Source organism: Symphalangus syndactylus, chromosome 14 (assembly GCF_028878055.3).
Source record: "Symphalangus syndactylus isolate Jambi chromosome 14, NHGRI_mSymSyn1-v2.1_pri, whole genome shotgun sequence".
Lineage (NCBI taxonomy): Eukaryota > Metazoa > Chordata > Mammalia > Primates > Hylobatidae > Symphalangus > Symphalangus syndactylus.
Window position 1 is genome coordinate 84375672 of NC_072436.2, and position 26212 is coordinate 84401883.

At 37.7% G+C, this 26212-nt stretch overlaps 1 protein-coding gene across 6 annotated transcripts in view; it reads right to left on the reverse strand.

Moving 5' to 3' along the window:
• The window catches only part of CCDC85A (coiled-coil domain containing 85A), a 208728-nt gene that overhangs the window by 38655 nt on the left and 143861 nt on the right, over positions 1 to 26212 (reverse strand). For 5 of the 6 annotated variants that reach the window (XM_055241328.2, XM_055241327.2, XM_055241326.2 and 2 more), the window contains exon 3: positions 3585 to 3661. The exons of the other annotated variant lie outside the window; for it this stretch is intronic. In XM_055241328.2, coding sequence (XP_055097303.1) covers positions 3585 to 3661 — 77 coding nt within the window. The remainder of the gene's footprint in view (positions 1 to 3584; positions 3662 to 26212) is intronic. 6 annotated transcript variants of the gene reach the window in all.

A 26212-nucleotide genomic window follows, 5' to 3' on the forward strand; every position in this document is an offset into this window, starting at 1 on the left:
TACACGCCGTGGCAGATCAAGGAGCTCTACATTCACTGGGGATGACCTGCCATGGTGGCTGTACAGAGGCTCCATCAGCACTTCCTGTGGGCTCCTCTTCACCACTGGATAAAACTAACTTAATCTTCACTGCCTTTATCTGTTCTTGAATAAAGAGCCCTTCATTCTGGGACTTGAACATTTTGCATATGTATAAAACATGGGCGCAAGCCTTTATTTACACCTGAGCCCACAAAATGTAAGAGCTGAGAAGAACCCCTTCATTTACAAATGAAAAAATTGAGGTCTTTGCATCTAACCAGGGAGAAATCCACAAGCATTTATTACACTCATCGTGTTTATTTTTAAATACTTATATTGCTAGGGCAAAGTTGTGACTTTCTGTTCATTATACATAATTTTATATAAAGAATAAAAAGGAGCATTGAGGAAGATTTCTTCCTCCAGGACAGTGCTTTATGTAATTAGTCTAAACTCTAAACTAAAAGTAAAAATCCTGGCTACAGCTGCAAAGGTGTTTTACATACTTGGGATTCCAACTGCCAACTACATTCTTACTTCTGTTTATTCAAAGACAAATGGACATGCTTTAATAAATTTGGGAGTGAAAAGGAATACCTTCTGATCAAGGCATAGCAAACAAATTCTTAGAATTGAAAATCAAATGTTTGAATATTGAGATTAACTTAGGCTAGGATGTCAGCTTATCTCATTGAATTGACCTTGCAAATCAGCTAACATCATAGTTAGAAACAGTTTCTGCAGGGAAATCTCATGATACATTATTTGTAATAGTATCAGTAACATCTAAGAGTAAGTTGTACCGGTAAATGCCTTTGTGTAATCCAGCTGAAGTCTCAGTCTCCCATGAGAATTCTCCACATGATGCTCACTGTTCTGAGATCCATTTATTGTGTTCCATCCTAGGGTCTTACCTACTGTCTGTATTCATGTTAGTTTGTATTTATAGAAGTAGTTACAACTGGTACCTCTATTATATCTTAGTAGTAAATGAAGGCACCACTCTGTGATAGAGAAATTTAACAGAAATACTGTTTTTGAATTGACAGATCTACTGCATTCTTTGCATATGTCCAACAGCATATTTCAAACAATGGGTTCTCTTTGTATTAAATTACTTTGACAAATAGCTGTTTAACTAAAACGAAAACATTGTTTACCCATTTGTAACATCGCTGAAATCAGCAAGAATCTGGCATGGTACAACCGATATCATTTTTCTTTTGTAATGCTACATATCATGATGGTGCATCCCACATCAATAACATTTTAGAATCAATAAAACATGATCTTTCTTAGCCATTTCTTAGAGAGAAGAAAATGAAACAAAACAAAATGAACCAAAAACCTTCCTTGGTAGCAAAATAGTAATGTATTTAAAAGGATATAACTGAACACTTTAAATTGAGTAGTTGTTTGATCTTGCTTAGTCTTAACTATGCAAGTACTACGTATTCCAATACACATAGACATATCAAGTATAGTTAAGGACTCTTCTGATTTTCCTTCAAGACTTCTAACACCCACTTTTACAGGTTTTTAAGAATCAACCTTGTCATCATTTTCACATTTGTTGTGCCTCTTTTTTTTTGATAAGATGACATACATGCTATTAGTTTGCTGTTTGATGTCAGCCTCAATTCTTTCTCAGAAGGAAACAAAGAAATAAAAATCATTTGGAATTTTTTTCTATTTCTTTTACATTCCCAGTTGCCTGAGAGATGGCACAACCATGTATAATAAACTAACTATATTTTGTAGGTTTCTTTGTAACAAGTAAGAAGTTAGAGGTTTTCAGTCAAGGGCCTTAGCACAGTCATACTGTGAATTTAACATAAAAGGCAAAAAGGAACACAAAAAAGTTTTAAAAGGAAAATAATGAAGAGCAAAGAGAAAACAAACCCACCAGTAGTATTTTATTTCATGACACAATCTCTTCTGTCATCATGAATTTTAATACATGTACAGTTTGAGAAGAGAGAGAAGTACAGAATTCCACCCTTAGCCTCAGTTTCTGTTACTTGTAGTCAACCAGGGCCCCAAAAAATTAAATGGAAAATTCCAGAAATAAACAAGTTTTAAATTGTGGGCCGTTTTGAGTAGGGTGATGAAATCTCATGCTGTCCTGCTCCATCCCACCTGGGATGAATCCACGCTGTCTACACTTTCTGCCTGTTAGTCACTTAATGGCCATCTTGATGATCAGACCAATGGTCACAGCATCTCAGGGCTTGCGTTCAAGTAACCCTTACTTTATTTAACAGTACTTTACTAACAATAACTTTGTTATTAGTGTTGTTAATCTCTTACTGTGTCTAATTCATGAATTAAACTTTATTATATATATTTATGTTAGGAGAAAACATAGTATTGCAGGGTTTGGTACTATCCGTGGTTTCAGGCGTCCACTTGGGGTCTTGGAATGTATTCCCCTTGAAAAGGGGGACGACTACTATAGGTTTATTTCACTTAATCTCATGCTTTCTGGGAAGACTGTTAGCCAATGGAAGAAAGAAAAAAGGATTCTTATGTGCAGTACCTGATAGCCCAAATCATCACTAACGAGCAAAAGTAGTTCAAAAACAAAACAAGATTTAAAAGACCTAAAATGTCTTTCTAAAGGGTCTTTGCATTAATGTTCAAATTTCTTCTCCTGAAATACCAACCTGAAGACTGGTTAATCTTTGACCTTTTATTTAAACTAGTGCTTACTAGTTGTTTGAGATATAATTTCCCTTAGTCATTTATGAAACAGAAATAATAACCAGAATGTAGAAAGAACCCTAGTGACTAATTTCTTAGAAAACTTCTTGTTATAAAACATTAAAATATATTATTGTCCACATGCTTGGAAAGGAAACCAACCTAGAATCATATTTTTCAACTCCTCAACAAAATGTTTTCTGAAAACCACCTCCTCAAAAGACCAGCATGATTCTCACCAAGTTAACAGCCCATGGAAAGAATTTTATAAGTGAAATGTATGGGAAGACATTAAATATCCTAGAAAAAGTGCCACTTTACTTTAATAAGGGGAAAGAAATGAAGTCCCAAAGTAAAAACTGTCAATTACTGTCATCACTTTGTTTCACTGAAAGAGTTCAATTATACCACAAAGAATTTTAGAATGTACTAACTTAATTATAATGTGAAACCTTCCAACTACCTACAGCTTTGCCTAGTTCAGAAATTAGCAAATTTTCTATTTAAATAAGAGTACCTTCCCTATATCCACCAACTACATGCATGATGTATATGAGTAGTACTATCAACATGTCTTTATTTTCTACTTCTCATTATGTTATCCTTCTCCTTTGTTCTTCCTTTCAAAATTATTTCACATTCTCATTTCAGACATCTGCATCCTTTAGTATAACACTTAGAAATCTGGAAAAGATGATGGCCATCATGGAACGTAATCACACTCTACATTGATGAATGGCTATTTACAAAATGATTTCTATCATTTAAAAGAGAAAACGTCATTGAGCTTTTAAATTCCAAATAAAATGCTACCAACTTAAATGGCACTGACTAGCTATGAGCTTCTGGAAGTCACCCACCTGGGGCAGCATGCGATTTTCTTCCTCCAGCTGTCTTACTCTTGCCTCCAGCTGCCTAACATAGGACAAGGTTGATTCTAAAATTAAAAAGAAAGAACTCACATTATACACACAGGTCTTGTTTGGTGTACTGTCAGGATATTTTTGGCTTGATTTATTCAAATCAGATAGTGACTACTTCGTCTGTTATTTAAAATAAGAAAAAAAAAACTCCCAGAAAAATAAGAACAGAAGCCACTGAAACTAAAAACAGTTTTGAACAATTTTACAATGTTAAGAAATACTAGATAAGATACAAACTGGCATATTTACAGGTGGTAGTACACATAATTGACAGACGATTAGTATTAAGATTCTATACAGAACTCTTACAAACCAGTAAGAAAACACAAGTAAAGGTATGGAAAATATTTCTCAGAAGTGGAAATACACTAGACAAATAAACCTAAGAAAAGAAGTCCAACATCATTATTAATTAGTAAAATCACGCACACTTAGAACAGGGCAAAACCAGAACTCAAACCTGAATCTAATACCAAAATCCAGTCTCTCCACTACTCTAAGCCCCTTTAGCTGTTTTTAATCACTAAGAATTGAGACATTTCAGCCGAAGACTTTTAAAAATATTTCTGAAGTTTGATCCTCTTAAGATGGAACAAATATTTTTCCGAAGTCAAATCGTTTTTCACAAATCTTTCTTAAATGTTTAGTATTTCCTGTTCTGCAATAAAGTGTATTGAGGTCAATTTAAAAAAAAAAAAGTATTAGAGAAAATTATAGGTGGTGAGACTGCAGGCTTTTTGCACACCAACCAGACTCAGAATAATAGGCATCTTAAAGACAGTTATACTCTTTTCTTCTGATTTTGTACATTTTGAGTTGTCAATGAGTTGTTCTACATATACAAGACTATTTTGTAATGTTAACTATAACCAAAATAAACTACAAAGCTCCATTAAAAAAACAGAAAATAAAACAAAATTGTTCAAACATCCAGTTCTCTTTATTTCCCCCAATAAAAATTTCAAGCCTTAAGAAAAATATTTGTTCTTTTCACAAACTTACAGATACTGACAGAAGAAACATGAAAGAGCGATTTAGAGTTAGAATGAATTTTGACTGATTTTAGCTGACTGTGACAGACCCAAGTTTTTCACACATCTTTACGTAAACCAGAAGCAGACCTGAAATTGATTATTTTTTTCATTCCTTCACAAGCTCAGGCATGTGCTAAAAGCTCAGAATCGTCATCATGCTTAGTTTCTGTTCCATACTGAACTCTAAAGTTTATGGCTTTATGTCAGGAAAAGCGGTCACAGGTCAAGAAAAGTGAAATTTTATTTCTGGGAACAATCTGATAGTAACTCTTCTTCATTAAAGTGAAAATATACAAGGTCATCACATAGTAGCAATTCATTCATCACACAAGAAACAAACATATTTCAGGTGCAGTGAAAGGTACACAGCAATAGACTCTCCAGAGCACACTTCTGTTACATTAGGTACTAGTCAAACACGAGCAAGGCAGGAGAGGGCTCCCCACAAGCCCACCCACCAAGAATGTCAGGCAACCAACACGGGATGGTCAGGTGGTTGTTAACTGTCTGTCTAAAATAATAATTAGTTGCCGCCAACACCAGGGAAAGGCAGTCTCCCAATAGATAGAAAAAACCTGGTACTGGTGATCAGCACTTCCCCAGTAAGATCTCTGGAGTTGGGCGAGTGGTCTCAAGCATGTGTACTAAGAGGAAAAATAGCAGTTTAACTGGTATATGATCTTCCTGTGGGAATGTGAGACAGCTAAGGGAAGAATGCCTCAAGTGAGCATGCATACATCGTCAGTAAACACACTGCGCATGCTCCCCTCCCAAGCGCTAACAGGCCACTGCACATGTGGACAGTCCACCTCAAGGGAAGAATCAGGGTAGAAGGGACATGAAATCCCAGAAGCACGCCAATGTATAAAACCCAAGTCAAAAGGTCAAACAGTGCACTTGATCTCTCAAGTCACCCACCTGACCCTCTTCCAAGTGTACTTTACTTCCTTTCATTCCTGCTCTAAAGCTTTTTCTTTTCTTTTTTTTTTTTTTTTTTTTGAGACGGAGTTTCACTCTTGTTGCTCAGGCTGGAGTACAATGGCATGATCTCGGCTCACCACAACCTCCGCCTCCCAGGTTCAAGCGATTCTCCTGCCTCAGCCTCCCTAGTAGCTGGGATTACAGGCATGTGCCACCACGCCCGGCTATTTTTTGTATTTTTAGTAGAGACGGGGTTTCTCCATGTTGGTCAGGCTGGTCTCAAACTCCCGACCTCAGGTGATCCGCCCGACTCGGCCTCCCAAAGTGCTGGGATTACAGGCATGAGCCACTGCACCCAGCCATTCTAAAGTTTTTTAATAAACTTTCACTACTGCTCTAAAACTTGCCTCGGCTTCTTCCGCTTTATGCCCCTCAGTCGAATTATTTCTTCTGAGGAGGCAAGAACTGGGGCTGCTGCAGACTCATATAGTTTCGCTACTGGTAACACTTCCATAGTTAATATTGAAGCAGAAGAACCTCCTCAGTGTTCATGTTCTTCAGCCTCAGACACACAAAAATGGCAAGAGGCAATACGGTAGTGCACCTAAGTGTCTGGAGCCCTTAAGGATCCACAGTTAGGATGGATATTGATGCCCTGATCTGAAATTCATCATGGAAACACAATTATTTTTATGTGGAAATAGTTTATATGAACCCAATTCTATATTTGTGACCTCTAAAGCAATGAGCTAACATTTTATTTTCTAAAATACATAAGCATCAGTCCTTAATTCACAAATACAACAATTAAGCTCATCTCTGACTAGCTTAGAGCAGACCTGTTTTCCAAAATAGTGTGCAGAAAGCCCCCATCACTGACATTAACATGATGACCCAGAGACCTCACACCATTGGAGAGGATTAGCTTTGAGCATTTCTCACATAAGAAAATAGAAACACAGGTAAAGAAAATTGAAACATTTGCTAAAGATATCCTTTCTTTTTTTAGCTTAATAAAATGTTAAAAACTCTGCTTTATGGACCCTTTCAAAGTGGGAAAAAGTATGCAGCATAAATGAATAGCAAAGTTATTGATTTCATGAGTCTGCTTTACTCTTGCAAATGAATAAGTGATTTGCAGATCATCAAGATGTGAATGTAGATTGCCTGATTTACACTGTTTTGCAAGCCCTGCTCTTTCCTCTGGAAAAAAAACCACTTGATAAGCCCATCCAAGTGAAAAGTTCATCAGCAATACTCTATTTAAACCACACAAAAATAAAGTTATATTCTTTTTTGTTCACAATTTACACCTTATCTTTATTGCCCCTATGCTGCACTATCCATAAGGCTGTGATACTTAAGGCAGCTGAAAAGACTACACAGATTGATTCAGGTGAAATTTGAAAAATGCTATTGAATGGAATTTGTTTTAATTCAGTGACTGCCTTCAATCCCTTTATCTATTTCTCTTTTCAAAATCTTTGCAGTTTATATATCTGATGTTTTCACCAAGTCTCTATTTATATTATGAAAGTATTATGTCAGTTCAGGAAAAAAGGGGTAAATTCCTGAGTTTGGAAAATATTCTCTAACTCCCATTTTTAATGTTGAATTACAATAGATCATGTCCACATCTTTTTTCTAAAGCATTCACTGCAATATGGGCTGGGACAGGAACAAACAGAGCATATTTTTAAACAGGTGAAATAATGAAAAAAATAGCTTTACAGTGAAGGCAAAGGCAAAAACATTTTGAGTTCATTCATTCAACAAATATTTATTGTGTCACTGATTTGTGTCAGGCACTGTTCTAGGGTTAGGATGAAGATAAAGCCAGTTATTGCAAATCCTAATAAGTTTCTCAGAACACACATTCCCTATTAGATTACAGGCATTCCAGAAGGTCCTGTTAATTGTTCCAGGCTCTTAGCCCCTGTTGCAATTATTACTTAACAATTAATGGATACTCACACAAAAATACACTCTTCCTGGGGGTAAAACACAGGAAGAATATCTGATCTACATGTATAAATAAGAGTACTCAGGCTGTCTTGTTTTATTCAGAAAGAAACTGATTACGCCATCCTTTAATGGGAGTGGAGTAGAAAAATATTTTTCTGGAATATACTGTGAGATCAGCATTGGGTCCCCAAGTCCCTTTAGGAAAAGCCATTAAAAAAAAATCCAATCTCCCAATTGTGACATGAGAAAAAAAGAAGAAATATTTGTTTAGTTAAACCCTTGGGATTTTGAGGTTTGTTACTTACCATAGGTCAGCTGAGCCTGACTAGTAGTGCATAACCAATAATTAAATTTTTAAAAATGTAAGCTATATTTTACATAAAATAGAATAAAGTATAAGAAACACAATACTTTAAAAAAAAAGTCACATCCAAATCCACATCTCAGTCATAGCTAATCATTAGGAAAAATTGATAGAAACTTCTCATGGTGTGAGGAAGAGAAGAAAGCCTTTTGGGTACTGGAACACATTGACCACATCTGCTACAACCCCCTTCCCCATGCTGCCTTTTCCCTTTTCTGTCCTTTTTCAAGGGTGTCAACTATAAAATAAGCTGATATCCCGGTACACTCGGGGAACATGATAGATAGCTGTACCTAAGGGAAGTGTCTAAAACTGGCATTCATTTTATCATAAAGTCATTAATAGAAAGTTGCATTTGAATGTACTATAATTTAAATTGACCATTACATTTTATACCACTGGCTGACAGCTTCATAAAACTGAGATTTCAGAATGCCATTTTTGGCTTTTAGAACTCTGAGAATGAGGCTCCAAAAGAGCATCAAAAAATAGCCAAATTGTCAGCTACAAAGTACATAAATATATAATGCATTAAAAAAGGAGCTGGCTAGGTGGCTCATGCCTGTAATCCCAGCACTTTGGGAGGCTGAGGCAAGCGGATCATGAAGTCAAGAGATCAAGATCATCCTGGCCAACATGGTGAAACCCCGTCTCTACTAAAAATACAAAAACTGGCAGGGCATGGTGGCGGCTGCCTGTAATCCCAGCTACTCGGGAGGCTGAGGCAGGAGAATCGCTTGAACCCGGGAGGCGGAGGTTGCAGTGAGCTGAGATCATGACACTGCACTCCAGCTTGGGTGACAGAGCCATACTCTGTCTCAAAAAAAAAAGGAGCCTATAGAGTCAAGAAACTTATAAGCAGTTGGGAGAAAATAAAAGGGAAAAAACAATAAGGTAATTTGAAATGTAGTGCTAAGTCCTGTGAAAGGGGAGCAAAGAAAAAAATCAACATTGGCAGTAGTTCTTATGAAGGAGAAACTCAAGCTTAAAATGCATCAATAGAGTTTTGATAGGCCAGAGAGATATGAGTGGAGCCACAGATGGACCTGGGCCAGAAGCCAAAAATGATCCTATTGTAAACACAGAAAGAAAGGAATCACATGACGGGAAAGAAAGGGACATGTGGGTGCAGGAGGAGAGGCCAGGTTATTTCCCACAGTCACCTATCTGGAAAAGCAAATATCAAATCACAATAATCCAGTGGCAATTTGCTTTAAAGCTCCCAAAAGTTATTTTATTTCTCTTTCCACCCTGGGAAACCTATGGGCATCTAGACATTAGAAAAGTAAGGTGAAGCAAACAATATTGATGTGAAAATCCAATGACATCCTCAAGATGTTCTTTGGGTGAATCTCAGGCCCCTTCTCAAAGCAGAAATCATTCTTTGAACCTACGTGTTAAAGTTCACAGCATCTGTTGCAAGAAAAACAAATTAAGAAACATGCATAAGAATTCCACTAAATTCCACATCTTCTAAATTCAAATTTTAGCGGTAGAACGTACCTTAGAGCTTTTCTAATTCAGCTTGTGCCACAATCCTCTGACTTGTTTTGCAAATAAGAGAACTAAAGCTCAGAGTGCAATGAACTTGGTTGCTAACAATGGGGACTAGTCAAATATATTCAAATAATTGTGTTTCATTACTCGAGCACCACATTAATCCTCATATTGGATCTACTAATCATGAAGTAACATACATAGATAAATACTAAATTTTTTTTTCTCCCTGACTTTAGATATTCTTGATGGATTTACCTTTACAGTAACTTGATATTTCCTTGGACAATATTCTTGACTTGACTTCACTTCAGCTAGTCTGCAATGCATTCAATTGTATAAGGAAGCTCTGTTCATTTTCTCTGTTGGTTTGAAAACACTCTGATAAAAATACTAAACCCTCTTTACTTCCCTTTTGTTTCTAAAGCAGTGTTTCCCTACAGAACATCTATCCTTGAAATCACCCATGAATTACACTGATGATTGTATATAAAAGGTTTATTATTGGTATTTGCAACTGTCTAAGGTTTGCCACACTTCTGAGTGGTTTTGATTAGATGAAGTGATGTCGTATCTCCAAAATCTCAGGGCAGAAAATAAAATCTGGTAATGGTCCATTCTAACACAAACTACAGCATTTGTAAGAGTGTATAGGACGAGGCTGGGCACAGTGGCTTGCACCTGTAGTCCTAGCACTTTGGGAGGCCAAGGCAGGCAGATCACCTGAGGTCAAGAGTTCGAGATCAGCCTGGACAATATGGTGAAACCCCGTTATCTACTAAAAATACAAAAATTAGCCAGGCGTGGTGGTGTGTGCCTGTACTCCCAGCTACTCGAGACGCTGAGGCAGGAGAATTGCTTGAACCTGGGAGGTGGAGGTTGCAGTGAACTGAGACAGTGTCATTGCACTCCAGCCTGTGGGGGGACAAGAGTGAAACTCCATCTGAAAAATAAATAAATAAATAAATAAATAAATAAATAAATAAATAAATAAAGAGTGTATACGAGGAAAATTATCTGGAAGACTACAGTGGCCATGAGTTTATAGATGTCAGCTTTTATGTGGCTCTCTAAGAATTAGTCTCTGTGTTGGCTTGACTGTTTATCCCTTTCAAAAATCATGTTGAAGTTTAATTGTCATTGTAACAGTATTAAGAGGTGGGACCTTTAAAAGGTGACTAGGCCATGAGGGTTCCACCCTCATGGGTGGGATTGGTGCTCTTATAAAAAGATGAGTTTGGGCCAGGCGCAGTGGCTCACGCCTGTAATCCCAGCACTTTAGGAGGCTGAGACAGGCAGATCACGAGGTCAGGAGTTCGAGGCTAGCCTGGCCAACATGGTGAAATCCCGTCTCTACTAAAAATACAAAAACTAGCCTGGCATGGTGGCAGGCACCTGTAATCCCAGCTACTCAGGAGGCTGAGGCAGGAGAATTGATTGATCCTGGGAGGCAGTGGTTGCAGTGGGCCCAGATTGTGCCACTGCACTCCAGCCTGAGTGACAGGGCGAGACTCCTTCTCAAAAAAAAAAAAAAAAAAAAAAAAAAAAAAGATGAGTTTGGCCCCCTCTTGCTGTCTTACCTTCAGTCATGACATGGTGTAGCAAGAAGGCCCTTACTGAATACTAACCCCTTGATCTTGGATTCCCCAGCCTCTAGAACTGTGAGCTAATAAATTTCTGTTTACTATAAATCACCCAGTCTGTGGTATTCTGTTATAGTAGCAAAAAGTGGACTAAGATAGTCTCTCTCAGCAAAAGAGGCCAATAGCCACATGCTTTCCAATTCATAGACAAATTTTTCAATAAACTCCAAGCACTAAAGACATGGCTTGCACTCATTCCATACGAATCCTACTATTCACAGGCTTTTTCACATCCCAAGGAAATTACTTCAGAACTGTGTATTTTAAAAATTACTACTGTTCTGAAAAAAGTGTTTTTCTTCTTCAGGCAAGCAAAGGTCAACCTCCTACTTAGAATTCACATTAACTCCACAAGTATAAGTGATTATATTTCTCACTAAAATTTGATGCTTTTCTTATTTTAAAAAAATTTTGTTGGAACCAGTACTTTCAGATTTGCCTGGATATTTAATTCATACTGCCTTATTAAGAGAAATAGAATTTTTTAATGGGGCTTTAATTGCCCTAAATAATCTAAAATTGATATCAGATTTTGCTCTAGTCCACTATTTATGAAGCAAATTCTACTCTTCTCAGACCTTTTTCTCTCTGCCTACCCAAAAAGATGACAGTTAGTTCCTCTCCCTCTCCTCCCATGCAGAAACCCTTTCAGTTTGTCTTTGGCCCAGAGCTCTCTTAGCTCTGTGTCTCTGCCCACACATTCCCCTAGCCAGCAGTACTTTCCTCATTCTTCTCTGCCTAGTCAAATACTCCCTATTCTTCCTTTCATGGAAAGAAAAATAGCTTTCCAATAATTAGAAATGCCAAAGATTGGAATATACTGCTTTGTACCATAATGTACTCTTGTTGTTGGAGGTATTCAGAGAAAGCTCAATGAGATTTTGCAAAGCTCCCTACCTATTCATATTGTTAGGCTGATCCCTTTAATTCTGAAGGCCAATAATTCTACAATATCAAACTCTCCCACTCTGCAAGTCTCTTTCAATTTTCCTTTTCCTCAACTCTTCTGTCAGTGAATCACATATTGAATGTCTTGTGATTTCTCTACCTATTTCTTATAGTGTTGTTTTCAATTTTTGCCCAAAAATGCTACATGAAAATATTTCACTAACCCTCAAACACTGACTAGTTGTGTTCCCTGCAGGAGTTTAATGAATATTTGGTAATTTACTTTAATATTACAACACTTCCTCACCCAATAGTTATTATCTGCTATGTGCCAGATATTGCTCTAGGTCCCGGGGATACAGTAGCAACCAGGAATGATAAGATCTGGGTGTTTATGGAGCCCACATTCCCACGGGGAAGACAGGCAGTAAAAAACCAAATATGATATTTTATGAAGGTGATTTGTACAACAAAGGCAACAAAACAAACCAGAGTACTAGGATAGAGAGATCTGGGGAAGACAGCTACTTCAGGAAGCAGGGTCAGGGAAGAGCTCTCAGAGAACTAGGATCTGCATGTGAAAAAGCCAACTAAGCAAAGATCTTGGAGAAGAGGGTTTTAGGCGGAAAGAAAGGCGGTGCTCAGAAGCACTGGCTGGGAAGACCCATATTCTGGAATGCAGTCATGGAGAGGGAAGTGACAGCAGCTTGAGACAGGAATCTGTTTGTCTTGTCACCTTCCTCCACTGCTTAAAATTTTAAAGCCTTGTGCTCTTTTTGGCTGTTTATATTTAGACCTAGTTTTAGACTCTTCAAGTATTATGCTTTCCTTTTAAAAAAATTTTAGAATTATGCGTGGTTCCTCTCTCTCACACCCCACTTCCCTTCCATTGGGAATTTTTTTTTGACCCTACCTCCAAAATATCTTGAGAATCCAACCTCACAATAGTTTCTTACAAAGGACCTGCTTCTATTCTTGCATCCTCCTCCCCCAGGGCTATTTTCACTCACAGTCTATTCCAAACCCATGGCAGCCAGGGTTTTCTTTCTAAAATGCTAAGTCTGATCACATCATTCTTTATTCCAACCCCTGCAGTGGCCTCACCATTTTGCTCCAAATTAAAGCCAAAGTTCCTAAAAAGTCCATCAGGGCCCTATGTGATCTGACTACCTGTTTTCTCTCTGACTTCATGCCCTCATTCACTCTGCACCAGCCAAAGGGCTTCCTTTCTGTTCCTGAACACCACAGGTGTCTTCTTGTCTCATGAATTTTGCCTTTGTTGTACCCTCTTCCTGGAATGCTCTGCCCCCAGTCAGCTGTTTGGCTAACTTCCTCACCTCTTACAAGTCTTTGTCCAAATCACAACTTCTCATTGAGACTTGCCCAGTCCTCTCATTTGATCCTGCCACCTGCCACACCTCCAACCCACACTCCTGATCTGCTTTATCCTGCTGTATTACTGTACTAACTTTATTTTCATGAAAATACTTCACCATCTTCTACCATATACATTAGCTTGTTCAGATGTTATGTGTATTGTGTAAGGTCTGTTTCTCCCGACCAAAATGTAAACTCCACAAGACAGGGATCTTTGTCTATCATGTTAAGTGACATAGTTGAGTGCCTAGAATAGTGTCTGGCACAATAAAATTCTATTGAAGGAATCAACCAGTGATGTAGAAGCTCCCCTAAAGGAAATTATTTCATTGTACAGATCTATACTTTTCCATTATTTCAGGCAAAACAGGATTTGTATTTAAATGGGGCCTAATACCAATTCTGTAATGCTGTTTGAAAGTCACTCTATGGAACATTAAACTTTGGAAGGAAACTTTGGACAGGTTCTCAAATGATGTCAGATCCAACCACTTGTGGGTAATTTCAATAAAAAGTCTTAAGTGTTCACCAAGCTCAAAAAGGTAGAGGAGGGAGAAAAGAGGGAGACAGGAGGAAAAGGGGGGGGCAGTGAGAGAGGGGGAGAGAGAGATAGAGAGACAGAGAGACAGTGAGAGACAGAAAGAGGGAAAAAGAGCACCTGTTGGGGACTGCTACGGCCTGAGTGTTGTGTCCCTCCAAAATACGTATGTGGAAAGCTAACACCCAAGGTGAGGGTATTAAGAGATGGAGCCCTTAAGGGATGACTAAGTCATGAGAGAATAGGATTAACACCTTTATAAAAGAGGCTTGAAAGAGCCCTTTCCCCGTCATGGCAGGCGCTACCTATGAGGAATGGGCTTCCACCAGACACCAAATCTATGGATGCCTTCGTCTTGGACTTTCCAACCTTCAAAACTGTGAGCAATAAATTTCTGTTGTTTATAAATTACCCAACCTAAGGTATTCTGTTATATCAGCCCAAAAGGACTATGAAGGGGTGGCAAGAAGAGAGGGAGACAGAGAATTAGGTGTGGGGGCGTCTACACAATATGGACTATTTCCACCACTAAAATCTTAGAATACAATCTAAATGCCCCTCAGCTAGAAATCTGCTTAATAAGGTTCCCTTTTGGTTACAAATGCCCACTAGAAGGAAGTTAAACTTCACCTGAACATTCCACCCCACCCCACCTCCCATCCCACCCCGCTGGAGGGGTACTGAGGGAGCAGGAGCAGGCACAGCTGTGCACAATGCATGGGGCAGGTGTCAGACACTGAGAGGCTCTGCATTGACAGAGAGCAGCCTGGGGGGCAGGGGGGTGTGGGGGGGGGTGGGGGCAGGGGGCAGCAGTCCATATCAAAAGGGCATTATTTTGTGAAGAGAAAAATCTAAAATTTTCAAAGGAAGGGAAAAGCAAAGCTACGTGCTGTCCTGTATAATTATAACGAAGGCTGAAAATACTGAATCATTTTCCTAGAAGGGTTTGATGAAAAAATCATGAGTGCTGTTCTTTTACTGCCATGCAAGTGCTATGTTTTCTGAAACAGCAGTGATTTTTGTTTCATTTAGCATTTTCTATAAAAGAATAAATAAATGAACATCTAAAACTGATGGTTTGCCTATAAATCGATTTAGATACCAGAAAAAATTATTAGGGTCTATTGTACCAGAAGATAATCACCATAAATGTATTCAACCCCCTAATCTTCCCAAAGCAGTTTTTTGGGTTTTTTGTATGAATTTAAAAGGTACAAGTGCAGTTTTGTTACATGGATATATTGCAGAGTGCTGAAGTCTGAGCTTTTAGTATAAACAACACCCAAATAATGTACATTGTACCCATTAAGTAATTTGTTTTTCATTTTATTTTATTTTAAGTTCAGGGATACACGTGCAGAACGTGGAGGTTTCATAGGTATACAGGTGCCATGGTGGTTTGCTGCACCTATCAACTCGTCATATAGGTTTTAAGCCCTGCATGCATTAGGTATTCCCATTAAGTAACTTCTTATCACTCATCCTCTCTCCTACCCTCCTATCCTCCCCAGTCTCCAATGTTTATTATTATTCCACACTCTGTCCATGTGTACACATTACTTAGCTCTCACTTCTAAGTGGGAACATGTAGTATTTCCCTTTCTGTTTCTGAGGTATTTCATCAAGATAATGGCCTCCAGTTCCAACCATGTTGCTGCAAAAGACATGATTTCATTCTTTTTTTTAAGCTGAACAGTACTCTATTGTGCCTATACATATACCACATTTCCTTTATTCAATCATCCATTGATAGACACTCAGGTTAATTCCATATCTATGCTATTGTGAAATATGCTACTATAAATATACAAGTGCAGGTACCTTTTTGATATGATGATCTCTTTTCCTTTGGGTAGATACCAAGTAGTGGGAGTACTAGATCAAATGGTAGTTCTATTTTTAGTTCTCTGGGAAATTTCTGTACAACTTTCCATAAAAGTTGTACTAATTTACATTCCCACGAACAGTACATAAGTGTTCCTAAAGGAAGGAGTTTTTCAAATGGGGGAAATGGCATTTTGTCACATATGTGCTGTTATTCACCTATTTACTTGTTCCTGGGGAAGTGGTACTTGGTGATTTCAGCTTCCACTTCTCTCTATATGTGGGGCTCCATGTGGTGAAACTTTGCCTTACAGTTTGTTTCCAAGCTGCCCTATGACTAGCACAGTGCTACGTGCTACAACATGTTGAATAATGGAAGAAAGGAAAGAGGGAGGGAGAAAGGCCCTCATCATTCTGTTCCCAGATGCTACTGAAAGTTTTGTGCTCCCAGGACAGTTTGAAGCAATTATTCAAGACGCAGTTAAATTTCTACCCGTAAAACACACAATACAAGCAATCTAAACAGAAGTCTGGCTCAGAGGAACTTTTTTATGCCCTAAAATTGCCTTCACTTTTACTCTTCCCTTTGAAAGCATCAACCCCACAAAGGAGGTACCAGGAAAGTGGCAATAAATTGGGCTACAGAACTGGGGACTATATGGAAAATATTTCAATCTCTGAAGAGCTATTTAGCATGAACACCATTATAACAGCTATTCAGGGTTAAAATGTGTCTTACTTTCCACTGTTATGTTGCTGCTGTTATTGTCATTTCCCAGAGAAAATAACTGCCTTTTCCTAATGCCAGCGGATAAAAGTGGATGCCATTTTAAAAAACGTATGTGGCCCTCTTGTAAGTGCATCTAGTCGGTATTGTCAATGAATGCACAAAAAAGGAAATTGGTAAAAAACAGGAAATCTGTAAAAAACAAATTTGCAAGACAGTAAACCTATAAAAATGTTATTTTCTCTTAGTACAATTAGTGTGCCTTTTTATGCATATTTAAATGCTTTTAAAAGCCTATGTATTGTTGGCTTTTTAGTTATACTCTTCAGAAAAACAAAAATAATTTTTATCAAATTATACAGCAAAGCATCATTAATTTGAACTTAATCAATTGGGAATTCATAAACAAATTCATTGAATTTAGCCAGCATATACTCTGTACTGGCTACGAAACAACAGATGGCAAAACAAACTCATACACAACGTAACAATCAAGGAATGTTCCTTTATATAAGAAAAGCGACGTTTTCACATTTTACTTAGCATTATCTATCTGTACGCAAAGTGATTATTTCAAATAAATCCAGTTAGTTTAGATAAACTAAATTAGAAAGCACATACTTTGAACTTTTCTGTACGTTGGCATTTTTCATATATTTATCAACAAATACTTCGTAATTACTCTGTTAACATATATTTATTAAGTACTAACTATGTGCTAGGGATACTCCATTGAAAAACAAGCAAACAGGACTCCTACCCTCCAGGAACATTCTAGTAGGGAAAACAGATACATAAATAAGCACACCATTGCCCTGCATGCCCCACCACTTCAGCTTAGAGCTACATCAACAGAGAGGATCTGAGGTATCCAAGTTGAGATGTAATACAAACATTTGGGAATGAGCTTTCCAAGCGGCAAGAATAGAACTTGAAAAGTCCCCAAGATGGCAATGAGCCTGAGAGATTCAGAGAAGAGTAGTGGCTGAAATGCTCAAAGTGAAGTGAAGGAAATGAGGGGGGAAGGGAGAAGACAGGGAGGATGCAGTTGTCTCCTGGAAAGGAGACAAGTCCCAGGGCATCAGTAAACTAACATAAGGAGCTTGGATTGTGTACTGTTTGTAGGAGGAACCCATTGAGGAAGGGGGCATGTGGTGTACTGTGGCAACCTAATCTGATTTGTATTTTAAAATGATCATTCTGGCTGCCTTATGGCACCCAGAGAGAAAAGAAACGAGAATGGAGAGAGGGTGACCACTGAGGGAGCGGCTATGGGACTGGACCGAGAGATGACTGTGAGTTGTGCATGAGCCAGGGCAGTGGCGCAGAAAGCAGCCAGATTCAATATGTCTCCAGGAGGTAGAGCCAACAAAACATACATATAGTGTAGATGTGACGTGTTAAGGGAAAAAAAGAAATCAAAGATCATCGCTATATTTTTGGCATGAATGAATATCATGCAATGGCTTGGAGAAGAAGCACAACTGGGATTTGAAACCAAAAGTTCTATTTTGTTCGTGTTAGGCTTAACATTTCCACCAGACAAGGAAGGGAAGATGCAGAGTAAGCAGTTACATAGGTGGGTCTGGAGCTCAGAGAAGAGACCTGCAGTCTTGGTTTAAATGTGAAGTCCACGGCATGAGCTGTTGAAAGAAAGTACGAGGATGGAGAAGGGTCTGACGACAGAAGTCAGGTGGAAGAGGCAGAGCTACAAAGCAGAAACCCTTCCCCAGTTCACTTTATCCCCTTCTCCCCAGCCTCGAACCTTAGAAAGCTGAGCAAGTATCCAGCCTCCCTCAATAGACACAGACACAAATCTCCTGTCTTCCACTTGGGTGCATTTCAGTGAGTTCTCTCTATCCTTCACTCTTACCTCTGTTCTATTCCTAAATCCAACCCTCTCCTTGTCTTGCTTATCTCCTGCTGCTTCCTTTTAGCATGCTCTTCTCATTCTTTTTCATCTGGGACCCCTTGCTCTTCAAGGGAAATTTTGGAAAGAGTGAATTATGCACAGTGACAGAGTGTGGGTTCTGTTAGACTTCCTGGATTCAGATGACAGCTCTAATTCTGCCAGTTTGTAACTTTTAGCCAGTGTTTTAACCTCAGTTTCCTCATCAGATAAAGGGGATAATCACAGTATCTTATTAGATTGTTGTGAAAATCAAGTGAATTAATAATGAAAAGTTCTTAAAGCGAGGACTAGCACAGAGTAGGCATTCAGTAAATATTTCTAAGCAGTCAAAGTGAGAGCCGGGCAATGCCTAAAACTTTTTTTTGTTTTGTTTTGTTTTTTTGCCTTACTCCACTCATCCTCAGTAATTACTGAATGTTTCTCAGTACTTGGTCCTTGCCTTTCCTGATTTATATCAAGGACAGACAAAACTCTTTCCAAGCATACAGACATTTTATTCCATGTATTACTATAGATCTCTATGTTAAGGAACTGGGGCATACTAACTGGGTAAACTACACCATGCTGAATATTATGTCCATTAAAATTAGAACAATTATACTACTAAGATACTGTAGGCTGGGATATCATTTGTCACAGCTTAAAAATGTTTTAAATGTAACAACCATACTGATTTAACATAAAAGGCGAATATGACAAATCTTTAGGAGTGATTCTAAATAACTGAATATATACACAAGAAAAGAAGTTATTTTATCAGGGCATTTTAAGGGACCAAAGGCCAAATGCATACTCACCACAGGAAGGGATTTTACCAGTTCAAACAGCTCTGGGTTGGAAGTGTTCCCTTTTAATTCAAACTCTGTGACTGTCCAGGCATATTAGCATCATTGGGTTTTAATTTTCAGCAATCAAACATGAATACTGAGGTAGATGATCTTTCAGACTCTTTAACACCCACAATTCCTGGGTTACAATTGCCATGCATTTTACAATAAGCCTTATTAGTGGTTTAACTGCTAAAGGCAGCTAAGATAGTCTTTCTAAAGGCATATGTATATTACATTGCAATTCTTTCATTTCTTCATTACACAAACATTTATGGAATATCTACCATGTATAATATAAGGCCTTGGGAAAGCAGAAAATATTTAAGACAATGTTACAATGTTCTGAGAAAAAGAATAAAGCACACCCATGTGATAGATGCATACCAGTTCTGATTATGGTAGTTAAATATCCTTAGCTGAGGCTTGTTTACATTTCAAAACACTCTTCTTTAAAAGTACTTCCTTACAGATTTCTGTCCTGAACTCTATATGCTTAAAAACTCTTTGCACTGAAAAAATTACCTGATTAAGAAAAAAAAATACTTCACTTTAATCCTAGTATAAAGGAATATTACTTGATGCCAGTAAGAACAAATTATTGAATGCTTGCAAAAAACAGTCAAAAAGTTATGAAAGAATGACATACTATAAGCATTTTATTTGATAAAACTATTCTAACTAAACAATGTATCAGTTTTTTTTTTTAACTTTTGGTAGTAAAATTGAAATAAGAAATAAATCTCAAGAGTCTTCTTAAATCCAGCCAACACAGGGCAACCTAAATGTGTTCATCCAGTTCTTTATGCCTTTTAATTTTAGAAACACTTCACAATAGTGTGGTAGGGAGGGAAAGTCCTGGTCAGGAAAATTCCTGCTGACCTTGAAGTTCACTTGGACCCTTCTAGTTTCACAAGGATTCCATCATTTTTTCTTCACTAAATAGTTACTAGGCAACAACATACTAGTCAATTTGGTCAAGCAAGCAAAACAGATGACACAAAATAATGCTAATGACATTTGATTTATTACGTATCAAGCACTTTGCCTAAAAGCACATGCATTTTTTTACATGTATTTAATCTTCACTGCAAAACTAAGAGGCAAATATTATTATCCCTATCTTACAGATAAAAGATTGACAGCTTAGGGATGTTAAGTGATTCCTCAAAGTCACAAAGCTAGTAGGCTGCAATTCTGGACTTAACCTGAGGTGTGCCCAGCAAAGCCCATTTCTGCAACATTATAAATAGTCCTCACTGCTGGAGAACGTAGATGCTGCAGAGAGACAAAGTAAAGGCCAAATTAAGCAAGTTTCAAAGAATTCGATTGGCACCAAGTCTGCTTGATTTAAACCCTCTTCCTTACCATCATACTTGAATGCAACACTATCCCTTAGTTGATGCGTTTGTTGAAGGAATGAAAACTGTATTTTGCCTAAGATACAATAACTGCATTATCTCCTTAATCAATTCAGTGGTGCCTTTAAATAAACAAGAGTCAGCGGAAGTGAAGATGGCCAGTTTCAGTCGACAACCGAGCCATCCAAAGCAAAGTGCTTGAATCTGCTAAGTCATTGGTGGGCTTAATAAATACAGATGCAACTGACAATGCAGTCTGCAAGAAATTTCACAAACTTCTTACAACCCAACTCTCAGAGGTAGAAAGACTTAGAAGAAAATGACACACAAAGGCAAAGTGCAGTTTCTTCTGGCTCGTAAATGTCTAATTTTAGTTTTCAAATGAGCTGCTTTCCTGAATCTCTCCTGGATTCTGTCTCTTCTGGAAAACTGAGGAACCCAAAGAAATGTTCACTCTGTTCAATTTAAAGTGATGACTATCAATACTGTTAACATTATTTTTGGTGGATAACAAAAGATAATTTGATGTATGTCACCTACAGAAGTCATCACAGACATTAGAACAGAAATTGCTTATTCCCCACAAATCAAATATCTCAATGCACTAATTTTAAAGTAATCCATCATTGTTCACAAAATCTTACGGACTCTGAGAATATATATCAATATTTATGCTTCCTGAGAAACCAGGGTAAATACAATAAACTTCTCTACACCTAAAGTAACTATTATCTTCAAATGATGGTTTCTTAGGCTAACTACATCTCCATATAGCCTATAATTATACATATAATGACCAAAAGGATATTTTAAATTCATGCTGGCCATAAATGAATCTGTTAAATTTTGTTCTGCTTACAAAACAGATTAATTTTATATTATCACAGAAATATTATGTACTGTATTATAAAATCGCATTATTAAATCAATAATTTTTATTCACCCTCACAAAATACAAGAGTGCTTCTTTAACTTTCAAAGCAGATAAAATTGAAAATCTTTAAGTTTTCATGTTAGTTATCTCTTTTCAGTGCATAGTCATTTCAACTGTTTAGAGGAAGCTCTAAATTATAAATGAAAAAGAAAAATATCAATAAAAAGTAAAGAAATGAATAGACTATTAAATCCATGTCCCATGGAGAAGGAACTGTGATTTATTCATGTTTGTAAGCCCAAGTCTGACACCAATATTTTAACCCCAGAGAGTCACTAAACTAAGGTACATGCCTCTTGGACATAAAAATACTACCTTGGAGTATTTAAAGAGTTAAAAATATCTCTGTAAAATTCAAGACTAGGAGAGTTAAAAGAAAATACAAGCAGTTGACTTTATGGAATACAGACAATTGTGAATAATGTAGAAGTGCAAATAACAACAAAAACATTCCCCTTTAGAACACATTAAAAATATTTTTAAAAAGTCTACCTTGTCCCACATGGTTTGAGTGAGACATTCTAATTAAAGATAATAATAATTAAATGATGTTTTAATACACTTGGGAAAATTCCATTCTAATAAGATATCTCAGGGCATGCTAGGTGGAGGGAGGCTGGCCAGAGGAGTGTCTCCTGCTTGTATTTCTTTAATTAATAATTAACATTATTCTATCCTGTCTCCTCAGGGAGTACATAGCTATAGGAGCATCACCACTGTATAAAAAGAATTATGAATCTATTTCCCCCTTGAGAGAAGACAAAGTCATGCAAGATTTTAAACAATGCGAGAAATGGAGGGTCTGCTAACAGAACTGTCCATAAATACACCCTTCTCCCCTCTGTTGGCAGCTCAGCTTTCTGTCATTAGCACCAATGACCCAACTGGGGCTTCTGTTTGAGGCTACTGGCTTAGCAGATTTACTGAGAAAGGCCTCTTAAACCATAATGTTATACACAGGAATAGGACAAGATGAATTGTTTTTAATTTGCAGTTTGTCCTTAAGAAGTACCCAAGAACATTAAGATGGAACAAAGCAATAGGCCCATGGCCCCTGTAAATTCAAATCCATGAAAAATGACGGACACCTCCTACAATTTATAAACGTACATATCTTTCCATAAATGATCATTTTAAGCAACTGATCTATAGAGAGATTAAACTTTGTAGTCTAAATGACAATTCATTTGAAATGTATTCTATTTGCTCTCTATGTGGGGGTGACTGAGAAGTCAATTTATCATCAAGAGACACCAACTTTTCATATCCTATCATTGCTATCAAGCTAAGAATTTAGTTCCTAATACATATGGAGAAAACTGAATTGCTTGGAAGGGGTACACATAATAAGTCTGAAGCTACAGCTCCTCAATCCTGTTCTAGTAAGAGTCAATCAGCCTTTTGTACAGAGGTTTAGAAAACTACTTGCTTTGTGATAACCAACATGATTGTGTATTTGATAAATTTACAGGGAGGATTCAGAAGCTCAGCCAAATAATCCACATAAGCTTAGAGAAGGTTCTTCCCCAGGAAGGAGCATCAAAAAGGGGGGCATTTGGAACCTTCTCAAACCCACAGGGTCAGAAACTTTCTGTCATTATCTTCTGTTCACTCGAACCTAAATAGCAAGCAGATGATAGAGTAGCACCAAAGTTATCTTGAACACAAAATCTCCCTGGAGCCCTAACCCATTCACTCTCGCCGTGGTGAGATTCACCCCCATTTCCTATACCTTCAGAAGCTAAATTCTGTCTTGCTATTCAATATCTCTGCATCGGAGTTCTTTTTTTATTTTTTATTTTACTTTAAGTTCTAGAGTACATGTGCACAAAGTGCAGGTTTGTTACATATATATACATGTGCCATGTTGGTGTGCTGCACCCATTAACTCGTCATTTAACATTAGGTATATCTCCTAATGCTATCCCTTCCCCCTCCACCCACCCCACAACAGGTGTGATGTTCCCCACCCTGTGTCCATGTGTTCTCATTGTTCAATTCCCACCTATGAGTGAGAACATGCAGTGTTTGGTTTTCTGTCCTTGCCATAGTTTGCTCATAATGATGGTTTCCGGCTTCATCCATATCCCTATAAAGGACATGAACTCATCCTTTTTTATGGCTGCATAGTATTCCATGGTGGATATGTGCCACATTTTCTTAATCCAGTCTATCATTGTTGGACATTTGGGTTGGTTCCAAGTCTATGCTATTATGAATAGTGCCACAATAAACACACATGTGCATATGTCTTTATAGCAGCATGATTTATAATCCTTTAGGTATATGCCTAGTAATGGGATGGCTGGGTCAAATGGTATTTCTAGTTCTAGATCCTTGAGGAATCACCACACTGTCTTGCACAATGGTTGAACTAGGTTACAGTCCCACCAACAGTGTAAAAATGTTCCTATTTCTCCACATCCTCTCCAGCACATGTTGTCTCCTGACTTTTCAATGATCGCCATTCTAACTGGTGTGAGATGGTATCTCATTGTGGTTTTGATTTGCATTTCTCTGATGGCCAGTGATGATGAGCATCTTTTCATATGTCTTTTGGCTGCATAAATGTCTTCTTTTGGGAATTATCTGTTCATATCCTTCACCCACTTTTTAATCGGGTTGTTTGATTTTTTCTTGTAAATTTGTTTGAGTTCTTTGTAGATTCTGGATATTGGCCCTTTGTCAGAAGGGTAGATTATAAAAGTTTTCTCCCTTTCTGTAGGTCTCCTGTTCACTCTGATGGTGGTTTCTTTTGCTGTGCAGAAGCTCTTTAATTAGATCCCATTTCTCAGTTTGGGCTCTTGTTGCCATTGCTTTTGGTGTTTTAGTCATGAAGTCCTTGCCCATGCCTACGGCCTGAATGGTTTTGCCTAGGTTTTCTTCTAGGGTTTTTATGGTTTTAGGTCTAACATTTAAGTCTTTAATCCATCTTGAATTGATTTTTGTATAAGGTGTAAGGAAGGAATCCAGTTTCAGCTTTCTACATATGGCTAGCCAGTTTTCCCAGCACCATTTATTAAATAGGGAATCCTTTCCTTATTTCTTGTTTTTGTCAGGTTTGTCAAAGATCAGATGGTTGTAGATGTGTGGTATTATTTCTCAGGGCTCTATTCTGTTCCATTGGTCTATATCTGTTTTGGTACCAGTACCATGCTGTTTTGGTTACTGTAGCCTTGTAGTATAGTTTGAAGTCAGGTCACGTGATGCCTCCAGCTTTGTTCTTTTGGCAATGTGGGCTCTTCTTTGGTTCCATATGAACTTTAAAGTAGTTTTATCCTATTCTGCGAAGAAAATCATTGGTAGCATAATGGGGATGGCATTGAATCTATAAACTACCTTGGGCAGTATGGCCATTTTCACAATATTGATTCTTCATATCCATGAGCATGGAATGTTCTTCCATTTGTTTGTGTCCTCTTTCATTTCGCTGCACAGTGGTTTGTAGTTCTCCTTAAAGAGGTCCTTCACATCCCTTATAAGTTGGATTCCTAGGTATTTTATTCTCTTTGAAGCAATTGTGAATAGGAGTTCACTCATGATTTGGCTCTCTGTTTGCCTGTTATTAGTGTATAGGAATGCGTGTGATTTTTGCACATTGATTTTGTATCCTGAGACTTTGCTGAAGTTGCTTATCAGCTTAAGGAGATTTTGAGCTGAGACGATGGGGTTTTCTAAATATACAATCATGTCATCTGCAAACAGGGACAATTTGACTTTCTGTTTTCCTAACTGAATACCCTTTATTACTTTCTCCTGCCTGACTGCCCTGACCAGAACTTCCAACACTGTGTTGAACAGGAGTGGTGAGAGAGGGCATCCCTGTCTTGTGCCAGGTTTCAAAGGGAATGCTTCCAGTTTTTGCCCATTCAGTATGATATTGGCTGTGGGTTTGTCATAAATAGCTCTTCTTATTTTGAGATAAGTCCCATCAATACCTAGTTTATTGAGAGGTTTTAGCATGAAGGGTTGTTGAATTTTATCAGAGGCCTTTTCTGCATCTATTGAGATAACCATGTGGTTTTTGTCTTTGGTTCTGTTTATATGATGGATTATGTTTATTGATTTGCATATGTTGAACCAGCCTTGCATCCCAGGGATGAAGCCCACTTGATCATGGTGGATAAGCTTTTTGATGTGCTGCTGGATTCGGTTTGCCAGTATTTTATTGAGGATTTTTGCATCGATGTTCATCAGGGATATTGGTCTAAAATTCTCTTTTTTTGTTGTGTCTCTTCCAGGCTTTGGTATCAGGATGATGTTGGCCTCATAAAATGAATTAGAGAGGATTCCCTCTTTTTCTATTCATTGGAATAGTTTCAGAAGGAATGGAACCAGCTCCTCCTCGTACCTCTGGTAGAATTCAGCTGTGAATCCATCTGGTCCTGGACTTTTTTTGGTTGGTAGGCTATTAATTTTTGCCTCAATTTCAGAACCTGTTAGTGATCTATTCAGGGATTCAATTTCTTCCTGGTTTAGTCTTGGGAGGGTGTATATGTCCAGGAATTGATCCATTTCTTCTAGATTTTCTAGTTTATTTGCATAGAGGTGTTTGTAGTATTCTCTGATGGTAGATTGTATTTCTGTGGGATCGGTGGTGATATCCTTTTTATCATTTTTTATTGCCTCTATTTGATTCTTCTCTCTTTTCTTCTTTATTAGTCTTGCTAGCAGTCTATCAATTTTGTTGATCTTTTCAAAAAAACAGCTCCTGGATTCATTGATTTTTTGAAGGGTTTTTTGTGTCTCTAAC